The sequence below is a fragment of the Acipenser ruthenus genome, chromosome 2 (assembly GCF_902713425.1).
Source record: "Acipenser ruthenus chromosome 2, fAciRut3.2 maternal haplotype, whole genome shotgun sequence".
NCBI classification, from domain to species: Eukaryota; Metazoa; Chordata; class Actinopteri; order Acipenseriformes; family Acipenseridae; genus Acipenser; species Acipenser ruthenus.
The window spans coordinates 39,482,558-39,507,068 of record NC_081190.1 but is presented as its reverse complement, the minus strand read 5'-3'; the positions used below and the strand labels follow the sequence as shown (position 1 = coordinate 39,507,068).

Genomic DNA, 24,511 nt, shown 5'->3' with positions numbered 1-24,511 from the left:
ATAATGATATCACCTCTGTTGCTTACATCTATCTTTTTAATTTGATGATTTTGTAATATTTATATAACATTGAATAAACAGGTAGAGATTCACTTGTGAGTTTGATATTACAGGCATGCAGAAACCAGGCTCCATACCCCATTTCCAACTTCGATAGGTCAACAGAGTACTATTACAGAGTTACCTTCAATGGCCCAAGCACTGACTGATAGACACACACACATGCAAACACAAGGCAGAAAACATTCATGGTGCCACACTTCCTCTGGCAGCTGAACAGTCTTGGAAAGACACACAGCTATGAGCAGTCTGCTTTGGATTGTTTCACAGTATAGTAATACTGCAGTTTGTTTTACCAGAATGCTGGGGCAGGGGAGGTTTACACAATGCACATATGCTTTTGAACCAGCCAGAATATAGATAATAAGAGGCTTTTATTTGTATTTTAAATACTGTATAAGTGTTGCCTCCTGGGACCCACTTATAAAGATGATGTTGTATCCCATCCAACTTTCCAATGTGCTTTACCAAAAATACATGATTTACAGTACTGTAAGTAACTTTGGTAATTTAAAAGAAATGATACTACTGTCTGTCTGCCTGTTTTGACGAAGATCCAGTGGGATCCGCAGAATATACTCATGAACCATTAAACACAGAATAGCGCTAAATTTAGAAATACTAAAATAAATAAAATAAATACAATGAACATTGGATACAGTGAGAAATATTTTTTTTAATTTTTCTTTATTTTGTGTGCCAAATTTTTACCCTTGATTTTCTCCCAAATTTGGAATGGCCAACATTTTTTTCTCCTCACCACAGCAATTCCTCAGTCGTGGGCATCCTGCAATCCCATGACTGAGCCAGCTTTGTCTTTTACACCCAGGAACTCGAGAGCGATGTCAGCGAGCTACTGACCCCTGGAGGAAAAGGCAAGCCCTGCAGGTGTCCGCTTCTGCGCTCACTGGGCTCTTGGCCAGCAGGGTTCGCTGTAGCGTGATCAGGAGAAACAGTCCCTGCCAGTTTTATCTCCCTTACCCACAGGAGTGCCAGAGCCAATGTGATACTCCCTTCAGAATCCCCAGCGAAGACCGGCCACTGTGCACAGCTGGATACGAACCTGCGTTGTATGACTCACCCGGCACACTACGTGGCTGCATGCTTTCACCAAGTGAGCCACTCAGTGACCCACATTGAAAAAGATTTGTAGCCGAAACATTTGTGTCATTTTTTTTTTTTTTTAAATACAGTATCATGGCTTTTTTTCTCAATTATTATTATTATTATTATTATTTATTTCTTAGCAGACGCCCTTATCCAGGGCGACTTACAATCGCAAGCAAATACAAATACATTCAAGTGTTACAATATAAGTCATACAATAGAACAAGAAATACAATAATTCTCAAGTGTGACAAACCACAATTCAATAATACAGCAGATAATAGTGAAAGTTACATCAGGATATGATTAAGTAGTGATAGTTACATCAGGATATGATTAAGTACAAAATACTACAGATTAAACACTTGGGAGATTACAATATTCTGAGGTACAGGATTAAATGCAGTAAAATAGGGGGCAGATAAGAGCAAAATAAAGCATATTTAAATGAAGGGTGATAGTGTCCCAGGATACAACAGAGGAGTTCTACAGGTGCTGTTTGAAGAGGTGAGTCTTAAGGAGGCGCCGGAATGTGGTCCTCAATGTGTATATATATATATATATATATATATATATATATATATATATGTATATATATATATATATATATATATATATATATATATATATATATATATATATATATATATATATATATATATATATACAGTACTGTGCAAAAGTTTTAGGCAGGTGAGAAAAAATGCTGTAAAGTAAGAATGCTTTCAAAAATAGACATGTTAATAGTTTATATTTATCAATTAACAAAATGCAAAGTGAGTGAACAGAAGAAAAATCTACATCAAATCAATTTTTGGTGTGACCACCCTTGGCCTTCAAAACAGCATCAATTCTTCTAGGTACACTTGCACACAGTTTTTGAAGGAACTCGGCAGGTAGGTTGGCCCAAACATCTTGGAGAACTAATCACAGTTCGTCTGTGGATTTAGGCAGCCTCAGTTGCTTCTCTCTCTTCATGTAATCCCAGACAGACTCGATGATGTTAAGATCAGGGCTCTGTGGGGGCCATACCATCACTTCCAGGACTCCTTGTTCTTCTTTACGCTGAAGATAGTTCTTAATGACTTTCGTTGTATGTTTGGGGTCGTTGTCATGCTGCAGAATAAATTTGGGGCCAATCAGATGCCTCCCTGATGGTATTGCATGATGGATAAGTATCTGCCTGTACTTCTCAGCATTGAGGAGACCATTAATTCTGACCAAATCCCCAACTCCATTTGCAGAAATGCAGCCCCAAACTTGCAAGGAACCTCCACCATGCTTCACTGTTGCCTGCAGACACTCATTCGTGTACCGCACTCCAGCCCTTCGGCGAACAAACTGCCTTTTGCTACAGCCAAATATTTCAAATTTTGACTCATCAGTCCAGAGCACCTGCTGCCATTTTTCTGCACCCCAGTTCCTGTGTTTTCGTGCATAGTTGAGTCGCTTGACCTTGTTTCCACGTTGGAGGTATGGCTTTTTGGCCGCAAGTCTTCCATGAAGGCCACTTCTGACCAGACTTCTCCGGACAGTAGATGGGTGTACCATGATGTGTCTTTCATCTGCTGCAGTAAGTTTCCTTGGCCGACCACTGCGTCTACGGTCCTCAACGTTTTCTTATTCATTTTAGAATATTTTATATTGAATTGCTTTGTATTTTTGTCTTGGAGCTGTGCAGTAGAGTTTTATTTCATTGGTGTTGAGCATTATGATGTTTTAGAATAGTTATTTAATCAACTTTGCAAAGTCTAAGAAGGAGAATGTAATCTAAGTAATCTAAGTGGGAGGGAAATTCTGAGGATTCTTAATGCATTCATGTCCACTATATCAACTCCATTTAGGACATGACACTGTATGTGGAACACAAGCAACAGGCCCCACAGTGCAAGCCTACATTGCAGCATAAAAAAACCACGAAATATAAAACCAACTTTGCCTCCCTGCATTCCCACATCCAATGGATGGAACTGAATCCACCCCTCATCCTGGTCAAGCCCCATGAAATTCTGGTAAATTCCAAGCGTTCGCTGAGTTAATCTCCAGCTACGTATCTATAAAGACCCCACATATTACAAGCGCTTTTCTGAAAAGTAAGAGTCAACTTGACTGCTACTTTCCATTAAACATGTGCTTAGAAGTCCACCTTCACTTCACAACTTGTAGAACTTAACTGTTGATAACAGCTGGACTTTAAAAAAAAAAATCCCACCCACGTTTGCACACAGCAAGCTAAATGTTTTTTAAATCTTATTTGCTAGATTCTTTAGCATCGTGGATAAATAGGTTCCATCCAACATATGGTTGAAGAAAAATAGATTAGTAGGATATTGGATAGTCCTACGGAAAAACTCAGTTATCTATTATTATTATTATAATCAAGGCTCGGGCAATGTTCATTTCCAATATTGTGCCACTCACTACACTGTAAGTTCACTTCATGGGTGTAATAGCACTCCACCTGACCCCTCATCCAGTTTGCTATGGAGCATAAAATGCAAATGTACTGCTCGAGTAGGGTCCTGTTATCTGTAACCCTAAAGATTTGTGCCACCTGAATTAAGGTTAGGAAAACAAAATGTCTACAGGAAAACAATAAAGGAGCTGTTAGAATTCTAATAAGAGGTTTTTACATCTTATTCTGTTCTTTGAATTCTTGTTTTTTAAGGTACACATGCATATTGTTGAATTATCCAGAGCAAAACTGTCCAGGAACATCCACTTTTCATATTTCATATAGTCACTATCAGATTCCAGAATTGCTATTCGTTTCCAGAGCATTTCGTACTGGACGAATCAACAACCAGTGCTACAAATGGTATGTACAATGTTTGCAATCGTTCACAATGGTTCTGAGTTATGTTGCTTTAATATTAGGATTTTTTCAAACCATTACCTCTGATCATCACTCGCAATATAATCCTTCATTTTTGATCATTTGGAATAGGCATATGTTTTAAAATACAATGCCCTAGATGAAAAGCAGCTCCTTCTTTCTGGTAGGAAATGGCCTCATGTGTTGCAGTTCATACTCACGCCAATGGCCTAACTGTAACCAGATGATGCATACCTACATCACAGGTACCGGGATCAAGCAGTGTTGTAGTGTCCTGGATTAAAAAAACACAACCAAACAAAAAAGAAACAACATATTCTGAGCACAATAAAAGGGGGCTCAGTAATAATGTTAATACAGCTAATACAACAAAATGCCTGCTAATGCCCTTTCGTTGCTTTAACATTCATCTAGGATTGAGATTCTACTGGGGTGCTGCATCTCATTTTCAGTTGGCTTCTGTCTACCTAATTTTACAGCAGGGTGGGTCTGAGCCACAAGGACATCAACTGACATGCACACGATCACACCAGGAATTTGTGACTGAGCTCTGATACTGATGAGACCAGTTTATTAATTAACTAAAAGAAAAAAAAATGGGATGTTCACTGCCCTATATTGACCAAAGGCAATCTCTTATGATTATATTTATTAAACAATTAACTTATTGAGTACAGTTAAATGGATTTTAATTTCTATAAATAATGCCTGCCTGAGACTTCTTATAAGCTAGTTTTGTTTGTTCCTTTGCTTGCATTATAAATGTTGTCTCTCAAACTTTAGCCAAAGCAGAATTTCAAGATGTTTTGCACTAAAATACAGATCCAAACTTCTAATGAACAAAGTATGTGCAGTTCTAGTGTCCTTATTACGGCTTAAAATAATGATGATGTGAAGAGATTTAAAATACTTTAATCATTTATTTTTTCAGGATTACTTTTTTTGGTTCATGTGTATATGTGTTATTTTTTTAAAGTCTTCTTTTTAAATTCCTGATTATTTTCATTACATTTCAAAAAAAGAATAATTGAATTTACAAGCAGGTGAATGTCAATCATTTTTTTCCTATATACCCATATTCTGAATGCGTGTAGTTAATGGACAGCCATACATAAAGTATAATTTAGTTGTTATGACTTTCTCTCAAGTTTACAGAACAAACGTATAACCAGTAGACTGTTTACAATTACATTCTTGAATTCAGTATGCAAAGCACTGCATTAAAGTCTAAATAAAAATATTGTTGTGACTCAGTGTTCACATGGTTACTTGACTTTTAAAGTAACATGGTTTCTGTAAATAGTAAAACACGCTGCATACTTTAGACTAATTCAATAGGACACTCAAATAAATATTAAGATCTTAACTTGCTAATCAGCCAGAACTAAAGGTTTTCAGTACCACTTTCAATCCAGTGTATAAAAATGTCTGTGTATGAGTATGTGCGGCAAAGAGCAGAGATCCATCACTATGGCTTTTAAGAGAGCAGAACAAATTAAATGCTTAATAGGACAGGTTAATCAGCTGCTGGATGAGGTTTGGCAAGCTGCCAATTATGACAATGATTTTTAAGTTTAACCTGAAATTAGTCTCATTCAAAAGAGAGCAATCATAAAATACACAAAAGCAATGATCAAATTTAAAAAAAATATTACATTCAGGCACCAGTCCATCAGATAATGGGAAACAACATTCTAGGCTGACATATCAGGGAGGTGCTGTGGTCAAAAAGTGTTGCTTAATGGATGTAATATAGCCAGCAGTCTTGAGGAAGGCTTCTTTCCTTGAGAGCAGCAGTATGTAATATTTCCCAATGGATGGTGTCTTTCAGGTCAGCTAGTTTTTTCAACAGAAGAAAAATGAAGTACTGTAGTCAGTTGATTTTTAAGTGCCATTAATTTATTGCATATTACATGAAACTGTGCTTATGTTCATATACTGTAGCAGTAAATATTTTATTTTAATATCAATCCTTTCAAAACCATGTCCCTTTCTTGTCATGTTATATATAAACTCTGACTTTTAATAAAACATTAATGGCAATGTGACAGGATGGCTGTGTGAAGATGACGTCCCCAGACCAGAAAGCTGATAGAGGCAGACAGGTACTTGCGAGTGAAAAGCGCTAGTGCACGTATTTATTAAACAAAAATAAAATAACCAGGTTGTACAAAAAAAAAAAAACACTGCTCACAGAGTAAAATAAATGTTTGCACAAAAACATGAACACTGACACCGATTTAAAAAGTACCGTGCTTCCTGCACATGTAGCAATTATTTTTCTTAAATCTTTCTCCTCTCACTCACTCTCATAGGTAGGTAGGTAGGTAGGTACCTCTTTCCAAACACCAACCCCAAGCAAAATAATTTTTCTCCCCTTATATCCCATGTTTTTGGCAGGGATAGGAATTAACCCTATCCCTGCCAACCACCACCAACACACAAAACAAACATACATTTAAATTCAACAAATCATATTAAATGTAGCCTTTATGGCATAGTTCGGGGGCATCGTAGAAGGCACTTGCTCTCCTCTCTCTCTTTCTCAGCCAGTTATTATTATTTATTATTTATTTCTTAACAGACGACCTTATCCAGGGCGACTTACAGTTGTTACAAGATATCACATTATTTTTACATACAATTACCCATTTATACAGTTGGGTTTTTTTACTGGAGCAATCTAGGTAAAGTACCTTGCTCAAGGGTACAGCAGCAGTGTCGCCCACCTGGGATTGAACCCACGACCCCCCGGTCAAGAGTCCAGAGCCCTAACCACTACTCCACACTGCTGCCCCAGGAAGTACGGTACTTTTTAAATTGGTGTTATCCCGAAATCACGCAGTCCTGTCTTCGGCTCCCAAGTGTCCTGCAAAGGGGATGTCATGCGCCAGCCTCATGACCTCGGGCTGACACGACGGGGGACCATCAATTGTATCACAGGCTGTCCTGTGCCCGTAATTGACCCTTGATAATGAAGTGCGGATATACTAGTGCCCCAGCGCCTTCAACATCCTTACCTTCAATAGACCGGACCTGTCCCCAAGCGTGCACCAGTGTGGGGTCATTTTTCTGGTCCCACACTAGGTCCGTGCTTGAGCCCCGCATGTCCACTATATTGAGAGGGGATGGAGTAACATCTGCCCTGAGTGGCCCAGTAACCTCGTCCACTCAGTCACACTGCGTACCGACTACACCAGTCCCCAGCCTCGTTTCAGGGATGCACCTTCCCATTTTTTGATCCGTCTCTCTTTCTTTGTTTTCCTAGGACGAAAAAGGGAAGAAAACATGTCAGCTTGCAGGGGGAAAATCTCACCAATCGTTTCCCCTGCTCTGTCTGCCACGGTTACGTGTGCGGTCGGGACTGCCATTTGGATTAATTGTCTATACTGTGGCCAGTCCTGGCCCAGAGTTACGGGGTGCGGCAGCCTTTCCACCACCCCCACTGTGAGGTGGCGCTGTGTTTGACCTATCGACACGTATGCTTTTAGTGTGGGGTATGTCGCCATGTCTCCATGGATACAAGAGTTCGCCACCTTGCCTTGTGGCTGCCACGACACACCTAAGAGAGCCTATTGAATTAAGGTCTGTGCACACCCTAAGTCCACTAAAGCCTGGGTACTTACATTACCAACCACCACATAAATGATACACGGCCCCTCCTGACCATTTCCCCATTCCTTACCTGCTTCAGATGCCAGATTGCACATCACCATGATTTGTCCATGCTCATGACAATCGAGACAGAAGGCACTGGGGTTAGCTGTCTGTCCCGCTGCCTTAGCATAAAGCTACCCCAGCTGGGGGCCAACCGCTGCCTCCATGGTAAGGAGGTGGGCCAGCCCATTGAGGTCGGTGATCTGGGAGGTCTGGTTCCCAGCTGGAGAGGCGATGGCTCTGGTCAGCGGGTGGTTGGCGCGACGAGAGGGGTCAGCAGTCCTGTCTTTACGGAGACCTGTGAGTCCTCAAAATCCTCCGTCAGTTTGACGGCGGCCTCCAGGATGGCTGGGTTGTGGTGCCGTGTCCGTCCTTGGGTCTAGGTGCCGACCACATGGCAGAACTGCTCCAGGACAATGGCTTCTCCCATTTGTTGACCTGTCTTTTCTGCAGGATTGAGCCAATGCACCATGTGGTCACAGAGTTTTTGCGCAACCACCCTGGGGTGGGTCTCCCATGGCCTCCGATACTCCCGGAACCGCACCCGGTGTGTTTCCCCCGTGATATTCAGGCGTTGGAGGATGGCCTGTTTGACCAGGTTGTACTGGCTAGCCTCCTCGTTGATCATGGCCTGGTACGCTGCCTGGGCTTCCCCGATCAGACAGGGATCCAGTTGGCTGGCCCAGTACTCCTTCGGCCATAACACGGTGGTGGCCAACCGCTCGAAGGCAAACAAGTACGCCTCCTAGTCATCCTCCGCAGTCATCTTTTGCGCCCGCGCTTTAGGAGGCGACATCACGGGTATTGCTGGTGCTTGGGGTGCGTTTCCTAGACCGACCCTCTCAATCAGCGCCATGTATCTCTCCTCCCTCTGTCTCTCCTCCGTCTCCCGTCTCTGCTCTAGTGCCTGTATTAGCCATCTGGCAAAGACAAATACAGACAGTTTATCAATGGAAAAACACTCCACTCACATTTCCAGTCCTTGTTTCCTCCCATTAACCACAACAAAGGAACCGACCACAGCGTCACACCCCCCCTAAAGTACCCTAAAGCCCGCCCCCTTCCGATTGCTAGTTCAATCACATCTCCTCCAATTCATGACTGGAACTTCACTCATCGTACTAGGGCGAGGACTCCTGGTACCGTGACGCCACCCCCTTCCTGAATGGGCGGCTTCCGACTGCCCCTGGAATGAACTGCCCAATCATAAAGTGCGGGGAACACAGTGCTCTCACAGGTCGAGAGGGAGATTGTTGATTCGGATTCATTCGCTCTCTGTCACAGTACTGTATTACAAATACATAATGTTCCAATACCAATAAATGAAAATAATATGTCCATTTTGATGAATTAAATAAAGTTTACTATGTGTGTAACTTTTCTAGAGTGATGTTGATCTATTTAACTCTAATCTAGAGGAGTTTCATGAATACCAAACTTAATTTAATGTTCATAAATCTCTCTTGAATTTAAGCTTTGTGAATAGGGCTTGTGTTCTGCTAACAGGCAATGGTAACATGATCATAAATACAGGTTAAACAGTAAATACATTACTGCCAGATAACCATATCCTATAAAAGTTTACCATAATAAAACCATAGCAAAGTGTAATAAAGCATATGTACGTATTGTAAAGCCAAGAGTGGTATGGTAAAACATATTAATACACATGGCAAACCATGGTAAACAGTAAATGAAGGGGAAACTGCAAAAATACTATGCAAAAATACTGTGGTAAACTTTTATAAGGTAGCCGTAAAGTGTTATGATTGTAACACTCATCTGATCTTTCTTTCACTATGCAAAGCTACAGGAGTAACTGTCTGCAGTGTCCTTCAGCGCTGCAGGTGATTCCATATCTTCAGAGGCTGCAATCAAGTTACTTGGGGATCTTTAACAATAAGCAGCGTTTTCTTTTCCAGTTAACATTTGGAAATAGATCATTTACACGCGTACAGCTGGAAATACCATTTTAGTGCGTAAGATATGATGACATTAATCTTTTCTTTTTTCTGTTTTTTCACATTTGTTTGCTGTAATGTACTACACTGTTCAATACAAAAATGCTAATCAGGAGATTTCGGTTAATACACTCCTAATATGGTGAGGACTCAGACAGGTCTTGAGCTGATAGTTGAATCACTTGCATATAAATATAATATATACATTTCCATTTAATTCTAGCAAGAAAACCTATTGTCTAGTGTAGTGCAGATTAATTGTTTGGCTGTGTGGAAATAGATGCCAAAGCATAATTTAGAGAGTAGTTCAGGGACCGCAAGTCACTTTATTAAATAATAGGGTGTTAAAGTATTTGTATCTGTTTTATCTTAGTTTTAGTCAAACCAATCTTTTACTAATTTTAGCAAACTGTACTTTAATATGTTTATTGAGAGACATAAACTGCTTTAATGATAACCTGTCAGCTAGACATAAAACAGATACTCTCTCTCTCTCTCTCTCTCTCTCTCTCTCTCTCTCTCTCTCTCTCTCTCTCTCTCTCTCTCTCTCTCTCTCTCTGTATGCTCCTTGGACCTTATTTTCAAAACTTGAAAAATTGATTTCGAGAAAAGTCAGTTTTCTTCAGACTAAGAAGTCATGTTTTGCTTTGCACAGTGTAAGTTATCATGCTTTGATATCCCCCCCCCCCTTGTCAGTGAAAACAAATACAACAGAGGTTAGACAAAAAAAGGGAAACACCTGCCATATTTAGCAAACATTTCTGTGTAAACAGGTTGATTAACTGAATAAACCAATAATGTCCATCACATGTTCTCTTTTAGTATATAAAAGCTGCATCTCCCTGCTGTAAATCAGCTTTAGTTATGATGGGCAAGGCAGCAAATCTGATTGACTTTAATACAGGGCTGATAAAGCTGGGTTATTGTATGTATCGTTGGATGTCTTTTATATCTTACAATCCTCTAACCAATTAGAAAGCGTCTTCTGGGGTGTTAGTCCTTAAAGACACAATAATCTGTATTTACCTATCAACTAATCGCCCCCCACCCCCCCACCCCCACCCCCCTTGTTTGGCCCCGAGAACAGTGAACAGTGCTCTAGCCCTACTGTACAGCCCTTTACAGTTTGCAGGATAAAGATCTGCGCACCTGCTTTAAAACCTTAAGTGATGGTCACCCAGGAAACTTCCACATTCTGTAAACGGGTTTCTGCACAGACAGCGTTCGGTAAACTCACCAGGAACGCGGACTTGTTTTTCTGTTTGCATGCCAAAAGGAAGACTTGCGGTAGCTGTTTTCATGCTTTTGAAGAATAGAACGATAATAGAAAAAAAATATCGATTTAACCGCTGACTGCTCATTCCCCTGTCCTTGATCGTTTTATTATTTATTTATTTATTTATTTATTTATTTACTTACACAGGTCATATAAAAAGTCTTCGGTTGATAAATACTCCTAAATAATTAGTCTTTAAAGTAAATTAAAGGATCGTTGTTATTCTTCTTAATACCGGTACTGGAAAATAAATAAAAATCATATATTTTGACATTTAATGTCCCGGGAAGTCTTACAGATTTCCCAGGACAGCTGCCTCAAAAAAGAGAACAATCCAGGCAAAACCACAAAGGGTGGCAACCCTAGCTGTCACTGGCGTGCGGTGGTCCCATGCAAAGTTCGATTCCAGGGCCCCTATTCTTACCAGTAATACTGCGCTACCATACCATGACTTTCAAACAGGGCAACAACGACACTATTAAATGTATTGCATTTTACTAGAGCAATCAGAGGCAGTTAGAAATTAGCCTTTCGTGATTCGCAGTGGCAAAGTCTGCAATTATATCTGAATAATCCCGTTTTCAGCAAATCTGGTGCACGATCGATAACTGCCCTAGTCCAGTCAAACGATTGCATGCGATTGCAGAAAGTAAATGTGGTTTTTGATTAATTTCATGTTCAGGTAACAAAAGCTTCTCTTGTTGTGACAGGCACAGTCAAAAGCAGACACAAGGCAATATTGAGGTTAGTAAACAGGTTCATAAAATTTCCCTTGCAGTAGTCGAGCACCGCAAGAGAGAAGGCAGGTTCATTAAAACACGCAGCTCTGCGCGTGTGACACACATGTACCACCCCCACACCCTGAAGTTTGCAGCGCTGACTGCAAGCGTGAGCAAACTTTGTACTGTAGTGTGTTGAAATTAAATATCTTTATCGTAAATACAACACGGGCCCCTTGCTGCCTAGGGGATCCATGCAATAGCATGGGTTGCAATGTGCCTAAAACCGCTACTGTGTCAAGCTGACCTGATCTGTTTTTTTTTGTGGTGTTGTTGTTGTTTATGCTGCTTTTGACCGACAGTATTCAGGGTTTACACTGTTTGCTTACCAATTGTATGTGTTAAAAGCAACTGTCGCTTTGCCTGCAATGCAATGAAGGATAGTTATGTATAGCCAGTGCCAATAAAATACTATTTTGTTCTTCACATGGTTCTCCATAAAATGGGTTTATATTTTCTTTTGAAAAGAAGTGATAAGAATGCAATTCATTTAATTTGCATCCATTCACAATCTGCGACCACCACGTTACATCAACAATGAAAAAAAACGTGACCAGACCATTTTAGAAGCCTTCGGCATTGCGTGCCACCTAATACGAGTTGAAGAGGGAGTCTTACATAAGCCAAGAGACATCTGAAATCTGCAGGCTCTTAGTAGAACTGAACCACGGCTACTTGGAGGGGTAAAAACTGTGTTTAGATCTGGAGGCGAATCAGGAGCGACTCCGGTGGAGCGTCACCGGCTCCAGAACCTATAAATCCATCTCACTTACAGCTTACTCTGGCAAAGAGATACGCTGCGTGTAGGCAGCGGCGCATCTGTAATGACTACACCCGCAACTGCCCAAGATACAGCTGTACTGTTTCTAATATTTGATCCCAAGACAAGGGTAGGGATTAAACGAGCTCTTCTCAGGTTGTCAGGTTGTTTTACTCCTCACATTCCAGTTGGATCTAATTGTACGCGATCTGCCTCTAAGGGAGGGAAGAGTGGCGCTTTTCTCTTCTTCAAAGTCATAATCTTGATAACTCGACTAAAGAGTCCTGTTCCCGCTTCTCAGCTGTTTTTATACCCATGCTATCTCAACCAGCTGCCGTTACAGGAGCCCTGATGTCTTCATTTGACTCCCTGCAGTTGTTGATGGTGTGTATTTCTCAGATTTCCAGCGTGGGTCTCAGCATCCCATTTTCAGACAAGTGAGTTTGGGAGTCTTCTCAAACAGACCGTTTGCCTTAACTGTGGCTCGTCGCACGATTGGCCTCAGCGGAGGGAATTAGGTACGAAGCATAACAAAAACTCGAGACTTTAAAAAAAAAAAAAAAAAAAAAAAACCTTTTTAAAAAAAAAAGGAAAATCACATTTTTTTTCCCCTTGTGGTGTCAAACCAGGAACAATTAAATGCATTTCTTGGCGTTTTACTTGGATTTTCAGATTCATGTTTATAATAATAGGTCTGAAGAGACCAAATAAAAGGTAGGTAGGCAAAGTATATATTGATTTCATTTTAAATTGGCTCTCAAACTTTACATTTATGAACATATGTTTTATATTAACACCACTGTCATAACACGCATCTGAAGCATAAAAAGCGTTTCTACCCCGTATGATTCCAGTATTTATTAAGCATGCTACATATGGATACATGCAGTGCTTTAAACTTCCCCAGATGTTATGTGTTTTACGTCTAGCTATTAGGTACTATTTGGAGCTTTGCATTCTATTTTGTATTTTTGTTAGTTTGCCATTCATTTTACGGTTAACACATATGTACCCGAGTTGCACAATGCATGCTAAATCGATTATTTCAGAAAAATACGAGAGGAGTATTTTCATTACTGTAAACACAGGGCATTGCACGGCCTACCTCCTCCCTGCTGTAACTAAGGGTTTGTTTTGTATACGGCTGCTCGTCACATTTTTTTTTTCCACAATAATCCCATCAGACTCCAAATACTCATGCTGCACAGTGTACTGTACAATCATGCAACTTGGCAAATGTATGTGGTACTTTAAATCATATGAGGTCTAACCTTAAGCTAATGCGTGTTATTTATTAGTTTAAAACAATTTATAATGGTAATACAATTTATAAAGGGGAGATGGGAAATGACAGTATTTTGCCCAACAGACTGTGCTAGCGAGTTTTCGTGCACAATTAAAAATACTCACGCAGGCAAAGGGTTCTGACACCATCTGGGAAATTCATTTCTGTCATCAGATCTCGTGTATCCATATATCAGACTAGTTCGGCCAACGTTTCAAAGCTAAACTGCTTTGGTTATTACTGTACATGTACTGCCGCTGTTTCCCTGGATGTAACGTTTGGATTATACAAGTGAGGTTAAAAGTATGTGTACCCAAAGATGTATTACTGCTTAACAACACATGTACTGCGGCCTTACTTAAATACATTGCTGTATAATACCTTGGAAGACGTCACCTGTAATGCACAGTACTGCATATTTTGTTTATATTTCAGTAGCCTACTGCAAAGTTACCGCATACAAAATACTATAGTACTTTAATTGTTTTAAAAAGTATTATTATTATTATTAGTAGTAGTAGTAGTAGTAGTCGTAGTATAGTCTCTTTAACCGGGTTCCAGTTTATGCGCGTTCACCTCGGATGCGGCGGGCCAGTTGGATATCTTTGGGCATGATGGTGACTGTCTTGGCGTGAATGGCACACAAATTGTTGTCCTCAAAGCGCCCTACCAGGTAAGCCTCGGTAGTCTTCTGCAGCGGAGCTCTAGAAGCGAAGGTCGGTCTTGAAATCCTGGGCGATTTCTCTGACCAGCCGCTGGAAAGGCAGCTTGCGGTTCAGCAGCTGGATGGATTTCTGATAGCGGCGGATCAAATACCATCGTTTTGGTAACATGATCACAAAACCGAAAATGTTTAACATACTTTAAGACTTTGTTTAGTGCGGATTCTTTAAACCTCGTCTGTTTACCCCTTGCTGTGTACCACATGCAAAACCTTGAAAGTTAAAGAAGTTCTGAAAAATACAACGTTACACGTCCCCACGAGTTGCTACAACTGTTTAAATAATGTACCTGTCATTTTTCTTTTCATTGTTAACACCCTGACAACTTTTTACACTTAACTTTAAAGTTTGTTTCAAAGCTCTTATCAAAATGTCCGCTCTAGTGTAATGATTATTGCCAACATTGTCAAAGGACACAGCAATACGATCCACGATATGGTACTAAACAGAAAAGCCAGAGCATTTGTTGTGTATTATTATTATTATTATTATTATTATTATTATTATTATTATTATTATTATTATTATTATTATTATTATTATTATCGCTCTTCCTGCAGTGATTTAGAGGACAGATCTCAAACCCCAAGGCACTAGAGTGGACATTTTGAAAAGAGCTTTGAAACAGACTTTAAGGTTATGTGTAAAAAGTTGTCAGGATGTTAACAATGAAAAGTAAGATGCCAGATACGTTATTTAAACAGTTGTAACAACACGTGGGGACGTGTAATGCTGTATTTTGCGAACCCCGGTATTACTTTTTAAGACGAGACTAAATGTTTTTGTTTGCAATGCAAATGTTAATTTAGTGTTACCTGCCTTAGACTACTGAACATCTTCTTTATTTTAATGCATATATGCCAGTGTAGTTTATTATTAATAATAATAATAATAATAATAATAATAATAATAATAATAATAATAATAATAATAGTGCTAGGGCCTACCACACGCACATACACCTTAATGGCAGGTGCTCCAGTCTGCCCTCTTGTGTATAAAGTACACTTTTTGAAGTATCCCCAAGCAATATTAGTAGCAGAGACTGCTACAAGTATCAATGCATAGTTTTATCAACAGTGCTTTATATTTCATGTGCCATCATCATCATCATCTATTATTTTTTATTTTTTTTTTATTTTATTTTTTTAACTGCGACTTTGTAAAATTACTTTCAATTTCGCTTTCTCGCAGTTTTCTTAATCCATACATCTATGCACAGGTACATATTCAAATGATGGTGTTGCCTGCAAGTGAAACTATTTAGAAATCCTATTCGTAATCATTTTGAAAACACGTGCTCTTTTGGAATTGAAATGTGAAAGGTGAAAATTCTGAACTGCGCAGTGGGTTAGTTAAATGTATAGTAAAGTTCGTTCTAAATATTCTATTGGATTTGTTTTAAAAATGTTAAAAGAAAAAAAAAATACAAAAACTCCACATCAATGTTTGATTTTTTTATTTAAAAAAAACTATCAAGTATAATTTCCATTACCTTTATGTAAACTCATTTCCTATTTAAACTTATTGTATTTATACTAATTGTGATTTGTAGTATTTAGTTTGAGATAAGGATAGTAGATGTGAAAATATGTGTGCATCCGCATAAATGTGAACACGGCATTTACTTGAACCCCCTGAACAAGAGTTTGAAGTACAGTCTGTAGTGCCCGATATACAGTATTGCATCTGTGCACATAATGTCCACAGAGCAGGGAGGGATAACTGATAGCATTCTACCTGTTTCCATGGTAAATACACAAGTGTTGCGACAGCTTGAGCTGCAAAGTCATTATGGATTGTGAGTCAGTGATTAAATGTATTTCATTATCAGTTTAATTTTAGGATTTACTGAAAGTGCGTTTATATAATTACACTTAATTGTTTCCGCCCCTCTGGCAACAAAAATACACACACACACACACAGCTTTGACAATAAAATAATAATAATAATAATAATAATAATAATAATAATAATAATAATAATAATAATAATAATTAAATAAAATAAAATAAACGATATTGTAATTGATTGCATTCACCTCAAATGAATAGCGTATGTGTCGTCACAATTTATTCCATTGTCTTGTTTTGGGAAAAGTGGTTTGAACTATCTGTTATTCACGCCTTTGTAGTTTAATTGCATGCACATCAGCCAGAACCACTTGGCTTAGTGTTTTAGTTGTGCTAAAAACAGTTTTTATTTTATTTTATTTTTGTTTTTATTTCATTGTTTGGCATCAGTTTATCTTCGACCTTACACTTAGCAGATAATGTACTACAATAACTTATTTTGTACTTATTCATTTGAAGGTTCCTTTATAGGAATTAAGTCTAAGATGAAGTTATGGGATGTATTGGCCACGTGTTTGTTGCTGCTGACCGCTGTCGCTACAAGTCCGCTCTTCGGAAACTGGTATTCTGGCAGGAAAAAGTCGACGTACCTGGAACAGCAGCAAGAGGTGCCTTCGTTGCTACTGGAAGATTCTGAACCTCAATCGGTTAGCGTGGAGTCCTCACTTGAAGAATGTAAGTAGCCGTATTTCCTCAAGATTTTTCCCATGTGTGCATATGAAAGTCCACAGCAAATTGTAGGCATATTTCCTGAATATAATGTATGAATGCAATCACCACTGTGAGAACAAATATAACTTTTGCCTGCATCTACTTTATTTTATGTTTCAAAGTTATCCCTGAAGGAATGCATTATTAGAAATAAGGACTGGTTCTGTGTTAAAACCAATTTGGAAGGTTAATTTCTAGTATGTATTTAGTGTAATTTGCACCATTCTATTTCTGAAAGTTAAAAAGAAAGTATAATAAAAGGGGTATACATTAAATAATTCCACATATCTCGCCTGTCATACTTCCATTTGGTCATTATTAGATACATTTGATATTATTAGATATGCAGTTTTGAAACAAGCATGTTATAGCAAACCTGTATCACGAAAGTCACTGGTTTTTGAATTTCTTATTAGATACAGTTTTTTTTTTTTTTTTTTTTTTTTACTGTATTAAGGTGCTTTAACTTGAGTTCAGAACTTCTTTGCAGTTATAGATGCCAGCCATACAGAACACAGAATTAACACATTTTAGATCACTCAGTGTCTATGTTAGAATGTGTAAGCACCATAATACAAAAGGAACATTCATCCACAGTATTTCTTCACTAGATGGTTGATTATGCCTATGTTACGTGTGTAAAGGGCTTACAACTAGGACTGAAGAGCAGCTTCAGGCCACAGCACCTACATTGTACTGTAATTGTTGATATGTATTTTTTGTATACAACTGTAAGTCGCCCTGGGTAAGAGTGTCTGCTAATAAATAAATAGTAATCATAATAATAATAATAAAGTAAAAGAGTAAACACAAGAAAAAGGACAGTTACCAAAAAAAACTATGAACATAGAAGATATAAAAAAAATCAAATTAACACAACATTCTAGATTGAAATAAATCATCAACAGTAAGAAAAATAAATCATTTGTAGAATAAATGTTCAGAATTTTATGAATGTGTAAGAGTGTAACGTAGATTTGACTGAAAGAAAACAGCCTCTCTCACTACATGTACCAGTTCTATACAGAATCTGTTTGCTATCATGTACCAAGCAGCAGTGTAGATGTCATGAGTGAAATCTTACAGACCTAACAGACTTCACACAATGTAACAAAGGAATTATCTCAGTTGGTTCAGATACAACAGTTTGCATCACAGCATTCATCTACAATTCTGCTGGTAGGTAAGATGAATGAGTAACACAATAGTGTTTTTTTTATTGAATATGGAATCTTATTGTACAAAGTTACTGATTTCTTTTGAAGATAAAGTCAAATTCCAAGATGACCTAAATTGGGAATATCTGAAATTTGCTTCATAAACAGATAACCCTTTACGCTGATATGTAAGCACATGCTGTGTGTGAATTGGTAGGATTACTTTACACTTCACCTGGCAATAAGACAGGTGTCACCAGCTGCAGTGTCAGATTTTTTAACCATACAGTAATGACAATGTCTTTTTTTTCTGTCCTGACAAGGTAGTGTATGAAGTAATGAAGAATGGCTGAATTAGTCATTTAAAGAGTTCCTGACCTTAAGTTTCTTTGATGTTAAATTCCAAACGGCTCACATTTAGCAGGTTTCTTTCTGGCCTGTATTCCCCTGAAGCATTCTTCATTATTATAAAAAGCATAAAAGCATGTGTCCACCTCTGTTCGTTTCATCCCATAGGGCGTTAAGTGTGGCATGTCCCATATGCTGCTTCTTTATCATTTTAAACCATGTCTTTGGTGCATTCTGGAGAAAATGGGTTCAATATTTACAGGTCCTTTTTAAAAAAATCTTCCTACTTTTTCTTTCTTTTTTTTTTTTTTTTAAGCTTCACTGATCAACAGATTGCATCTTGGAATTATCTGCAGTATCTGGGTGGGCCAGTATATGTGCAGCCTTATACTTAAAGTAATCTGCAAGCTTGCACTTCTGTAGGTCACTAGGGAAGTAAAGCTTTCAGAGATTATCTACAGCTGAAAATCAGATTTGGCAGCTAAATCAGTTAGCGTATTCAAAATCAGGCAGCTCCAACTGTAGGAGGCAGAGCTGAGTGGGACCAATGCAACATGCTTGGCACTGTGTATGCAGTATATTCATATTTCCAACAATACTAATTAAGTAACTCACCTACTGGTATTTGCATTCATTCTCTGATAACAACCAGATGTTTACAAAGACCACCAGAGAACAGAAATTGGCACTCTTGGTCAGATTTTTGAAATTATTTTTATGGTTTTAAATTATACCCATCTAGTTTTCGCCTACAAAAGATAGTAGGTGCAAACAGTATAAAACAATTTAAATAAAAAAAATTAATTGCAAAACATTTCAGTTGTGGGTTGAGTACATTCCTTTTCCACAAATTAGAACATTGTCTGTGGTAGAACCATAGAGTTCCCCTGATTAGGTGTTTTTTTAGAATACTGTCAACACCTATACTTGAGATTTAGTGCTGCTGAAACGGTTAATGAGGGCCTCTGTTTATAGCACGTTCACTACATATAGCTTTCTTAACCTGAAATAAAGAAAGTAATTTGCTTATTTAGTTTGGATATGCAGTACTTGAAATTCACTTGCTATTAGTTTCTTTTGAAGCACTGTTTTATCTTATGATGGGTAGTGTTGATATTTAATTTTTTTTTTCTTACACAGACACTATGCCAGAGCTGTATCCAGAGCAATTTGAAGATGTAGTGGAGTTCATTCAAGCCACAATAAAAAGATTAAAGAGATCCCCGGACTGGGCACTTCCAGCTCGGAACAAAGAGGACAAGAGACGGCAAAAAGCTCCAGCAAACACAGACACTGCCATAAAAAAACCTGTCAGGAACAGGAACCGGGGCTGCGTTTTAAAGGAGATCCATTTAAACGTAACCGACCTGGATTTAGGTTACCAGACCAAAGAGGAGCTTATTTTCAGGTACTGTAGCGGGTCCTGCAACTCCCGGGAGACCACCTATGACATGATACTGCAAAATTTAACAAAAAACAAAAAGCTGGTCAAGGAGAAAGTGAAAATGCAGGCCTGCTGTCGGCCCACAGCCTTTGACGATGACGTATCATTTTTAGACGACAACCTGATAGACTATCGCACACTTAAAAAACATTCCGCCAAGAAATGTGGCTGCGTCTGAATTGTTTTTCTTTGGAACATGTTGCATTCCTGCAGTATTTGAGGATGGGACCAAGGTAGTTATCAGTCCCAGGGGGAGAACATGACCAAGGATCCAGAACAGAAGACAAGGGGGCTGCTGGTACTAGAAGTCTAAGCTGCCTAAGGGCCAGGAGGGAGAAGACATGACTGCTCTGGTCCATGTACATGGAGATACAGGAGCAACTGGTTTGAAAGCCACACTTTACAACATATTTTATGTTCCTGTGGTCACTGCAGGTTTACAGTATATGGGTCCCATTATTGTTCAATGAAACCTGATTCTGTGCTCATAAACATAGCTGGAAAGTCAGCAGTGTAGATGATTCAGTTATATTCTTTGCATTTCTTCAAAGTAGTATCACTTAGCCTACTAACTTAAATTGACCAGTTGTCTAGTTAAATTATCCTAGACCCCTAAGAAACATATAACCTTTAACTTCTTATACATTGTATACACACCACACCCATACATGGTTATGGGTGCAGTTTGTCTATAATAAATGTATGTTTTTAAAAATAGTATTACTTCTACAATTAGACTAATGCAAGTTGTTGACACTACTGCATTTGCATTGGGTATAATTTAAATCAGCCATTTTCTTGAAAATAGGGGGCAAAAATATCCTAGAGCACTGAAAGGTTCACAAGTAGTAAAATATCAACAAGGGAAACTGTAGCGATAATGTAAACCACAGTATAAAAGACAGTATTGTATGACAGGTCTCTCCTCTTTCCAGTTGTTGTTCACTTAGATGTACAAGGCATCCAGAGGTTTTTGATAACATTAGCTGGTTTTACAATACTCTTGCATAAATGAGTTATGTGAAGAATTCATTATTTTCTTGAAATATAGGTCCAGATGTTGAATGCATCAGTAAGAAAAGGTAGCACAAAAGGGAGTTGTGTTTATGGGCATTTCTTTGGAAAGGCTACATGTCAAGGTTAGCTTAGATCTGGCTATGCTGCTCAGAACAGATTTATAAAGTTTACAAAAGACTCCTAATTCTCTTTTAATCAGATCACTCAGTCAAAGGCTGGTCACTGAGGCCGAAGGGACTACCTAATGCAATGCATCTATTCAGATTCCTAAATATATAAAAGATATTTATTGAAATTTAATTAACTTATTATTATTTATTACAGTCCATTTTATGATGAAACTGTACTTTTTTCTTATTTATTTAAACTTCTCTTGAATGGTGCCAAAGTGGAACATGTGTTTTGTGAAAATGTTTGCATGATGCTGGGAACAAGACTTCAAGTTTGTAATAGTATTTAAACTTGAGCTACGTGAAAGAAAAATCACTAACTTTACCTTTTTGTCCGTCAAAAGAGGTTTCTTCAGTGTTACCATTTTGAGGATTCCTGCTACATTTTTTGATGATTTTTAGAATATACTCCTGCCTTTGTTTTAACTGTTGTTTGTTGCTGTTTTTATTTGGAGTTACTACACTTCACTAAAGACTGACAGTGGATAATGCAATGGTGTTACCTATTTCTTATCTTAGGGTGTCATAAAGCTTTCTTAAAAATGTCTATTTTATTAAAAAATCTATTGTAATTTTTCGTCAGTATTGTATTATTTGGAAAATGTGTTTTTAACCGCCATCTAAATTAGTTGCTGGAGCTAAATTGTGAAATATAATTCAAAGTTTACTCTATGACATTCGACCAAGGCAATGGTCAATGATCCAGTTAATATTTTTCTGCAATACTTGGAGGTAATGGATTTAAAGACTCTTAGTGAAAAAGGAAGTCAAGGAAGATTCCATTACATGTATAAACATAAAAAATACATTCTATATTTATTTATTTAATGGCCAGTGCCTGTGGAAAATTTGATACACTATATAATGGCTTGTCCTGAAAATCACACCAAGATATATTATCTGTTATAATTGGTAAAGCTTGATATAGATGGCCCATTTTAACATGCATTTTTTTAAATACATGCTTACATTAGGTCTGGCAAATATAAAAACATCTTGTCAATTTCTGTTTGAAGGGAAGAGTTTGAATGGTAGCCATAAATGGAATCATTTGTATTCCATTAATCTTTATTAATAGGATCATCAGCATAAAACACACACTGTACAATAATACTTGCAGGATAAGTTTAAAATATTTCCCAATAGACAGTCACAGAATTGTAGAGACTGGTAAAGACAAGCACTTTGCTTGGTATGTGTTTAGCATGCTTCTTTTAACCTTGTAAAATGTATGAGCTTGTTAGCATTGCCCCAGTTCAAAAGTAGCATGCACTGTCCTATCATTAGGTAAAATGGAGATCCTTTGCATTGTTTTATTCATTAAGGCAAGCCACCCAGTTGGCTGGTACAAATGTAATCTGTGCATCCGTGCATGTTCAAACTTTTAACAGTGAAAGGGTTATTAATATATAAGCTACAAAAAGGTAAAGTTATGATTTCTTTGCAAAACAAAGTGTGCATTTCCCTAAAGGGTTGTAAATCACATACAACTAATGTCTCACTCTTTTGTGTTACTGAACCAAAGTTCTCTAGAGACTGTATTTTTGTACAATATTCATTTTATAACTTTTTACAAAATTAAACTTGTTTCTATCTCTTCCAACTGCTGTCTGATCACAATTTTTTGGTAAGGTGAAAAAGATCCATGTTAATGTTACACAATGCGAAATAAACAACTTGAAAGTTGGACCTATATATATATATTTTTTTAAACGAAGGGCAAAGGAAAAGGGAGTTTTTCAGGAATACATTTTTTTTAAAAGTATACAACCAGCAAGACACTTGTGTATTGGTTCTAGTTTTGTAAAGTTAATGTTTGTTTCTCATTCCAGAAGTGAATTACACTTGTGTAAATACTGAACAGTAGGCCCAGGGTTTCTCATGTATTCAACTTAGCAACACTATTAAAATGGCTCCTACAAGGGAAGCAAACCCCACTTGCCAGTATCACAATAAATTGTGCGGAATACCCTACCAATAGAAGGGCCATATTGCTGAAAGCAATAACTACATTGTCAACTCAAGATTCAGCATTGATGCTTAATTAAACTAATAAGCAAATGTGGATGTAGGGGTTTAATGTGGAAGTTCCATTGTGTGTTAGAGACTGCTAATGCCCACTGAAATAATATTGGCATGTGTGTTTGTAAAATACACCTGCAAATAAAGCCAAACAAACAGCATGTGCAGATGATCACTTTTAAAATATTTTATATTGTCATAGTTTGTGGTTTTTGCATGGAATGTACCTGGACAGTGGCTAACAAAGTTATTTCACTATAAAAACCAATTCTTTGGATGCATGCTGACTGAGTGGAGAGGACTGTCAATGCTAGAATCATTGAAACATCAAAAAACTCAATTGCCATTGAGAGATGCTTCCCATTCAACAAAGATAAGTAAAACAAAACAAAAAACACTACACTGGGCATTGGTCATTTTACCCAACGACAGGAAAGGCAATATGTGCTGCTTATATGAATAGTTTTAAACAAAAAACATTAATTGCTTTGACTTCTGTATAGTGCCCCTGCTCACCCATTTTTGACTGTGTGGTCAACTGATTGCTGCAGGTACAGCAATAGGAATTAGCTTCAGGGTTTCTTAAATGGGGAGGCTGAATAAATAATGGTGTAGTTTTTGAGAAACCATCAAAACTGAATAAGCGCTGCTCCATTCATTCATTCAAATAGATCTGCAGCTCACAAAGTAGAATATTTAGCTAAACAAATGTGACTAGGAGTAGCCGAGAGTCATACATAAATTAAATTAAAAAAAACATACAGAGCAGCTCCTGTGCTGCACCTTACAGTTTGATTAGATTCTTTGATGTTATACTGCAACCCCAGCACCAGACCACTGCAACACCTGTACAGATGAGGCAGTGCTGTCTGCCGTATGCAGTCTGCTCCTCGTATAGGTCTGATCTGCTACTGCATATCTCATATTATTTTGCAAGAAAGTGGTATAATAAAAGGTGAGTGCTTCTTAATCTATGGATGTGTTTCACTTCTTTGACATATACTCTGCAGTAGAAGTTAAATAACACAGATTAACATGCCTATTATGCTTCCTTCTTAAAAGTTGGACAGCATCAAAATGGTACTGTGACCAGAAAAGTGCTTTGCTCTACCAGCTAACATTCCATCTAACATTTGATTTATCCTAAGTTCCATTACTAGAAACTAGATATGATATTAGTCACATACATACTGTACAGATTGATCCGTTTGGCACTGTCTAGATTCTACCAAATGTTAAGTCTCCAGGTCCAGGGAAAACAATTCCATTGCCATAGGTTGGGGTGGGGGGTGTCAAGGGGTGGTTTTAGGAGCACAATCTTTTTGAAAGGTCACTGTGTGGTATA

General features: G+C 38.0%; 1 protein-coding gene and 1 long non-coding RNA gene across 2 annotated transcripts; one reads left to right on the top strand and one right to left on the bottom strand.

Moving 5' to 3' along the window:
• Positions 1–1,855: 1,855 nt before the first annotated feature.
• Positions 1,856–18,853, bottom strand: LOC131699394 (uncharacterized). Its single transcript, XR_009308099.1, has 3 exons — positions 18,544–18,853; positions 7,689–8,580; positions 1,856–7,267 (listed from the first exon to the last, which is right to left on the bottom strand). It is a non-coding gene; the product is annotated as an uncharacterized LOC131699394 (long non-coding RNA).
• Positions 12,479–22,806, top strand: LOC117409679 (glial cell line-derived neurotrophic factor-like). Its single transcript, XM_034016000.3, has 3 exons — positions 12,479–13,150; positions 16,757–16,972; positions 19,654–22,806. Exons 2-3 carry the CDS (start codon positions 16,783–16,785, stop codon positions 20,133–20,135), a joined length of 672 nt encoding a protein of 223 aa, XP_033871891.3. The 5' UTR covers positions 12,479–13,150; positions 16,757–16,782; the 3' UTR covers positions 20,136–22,806.
• The last annotated feature ends 1,705 nt before the right edge of the window (positions 22,807–24,511 follow it).

Excerpts from the sequence above, each read along its gene's own strand:
- LOC117409679 (XM_034016000.3), top strand. The coding sequence starts at position 16,783 with ATGAAGTTATGGGATGTATTGGCCACGTGTTTGTTGCTGCTGACCGCT. Across the intron at positions 16,973-19,653 it reads GGAGTCCTCACTTGAAGAAT|ACACTATGCCAGAGCTGTAT; the intron begins GTAAGTAGCCGT and ends TTTCTTACACAG.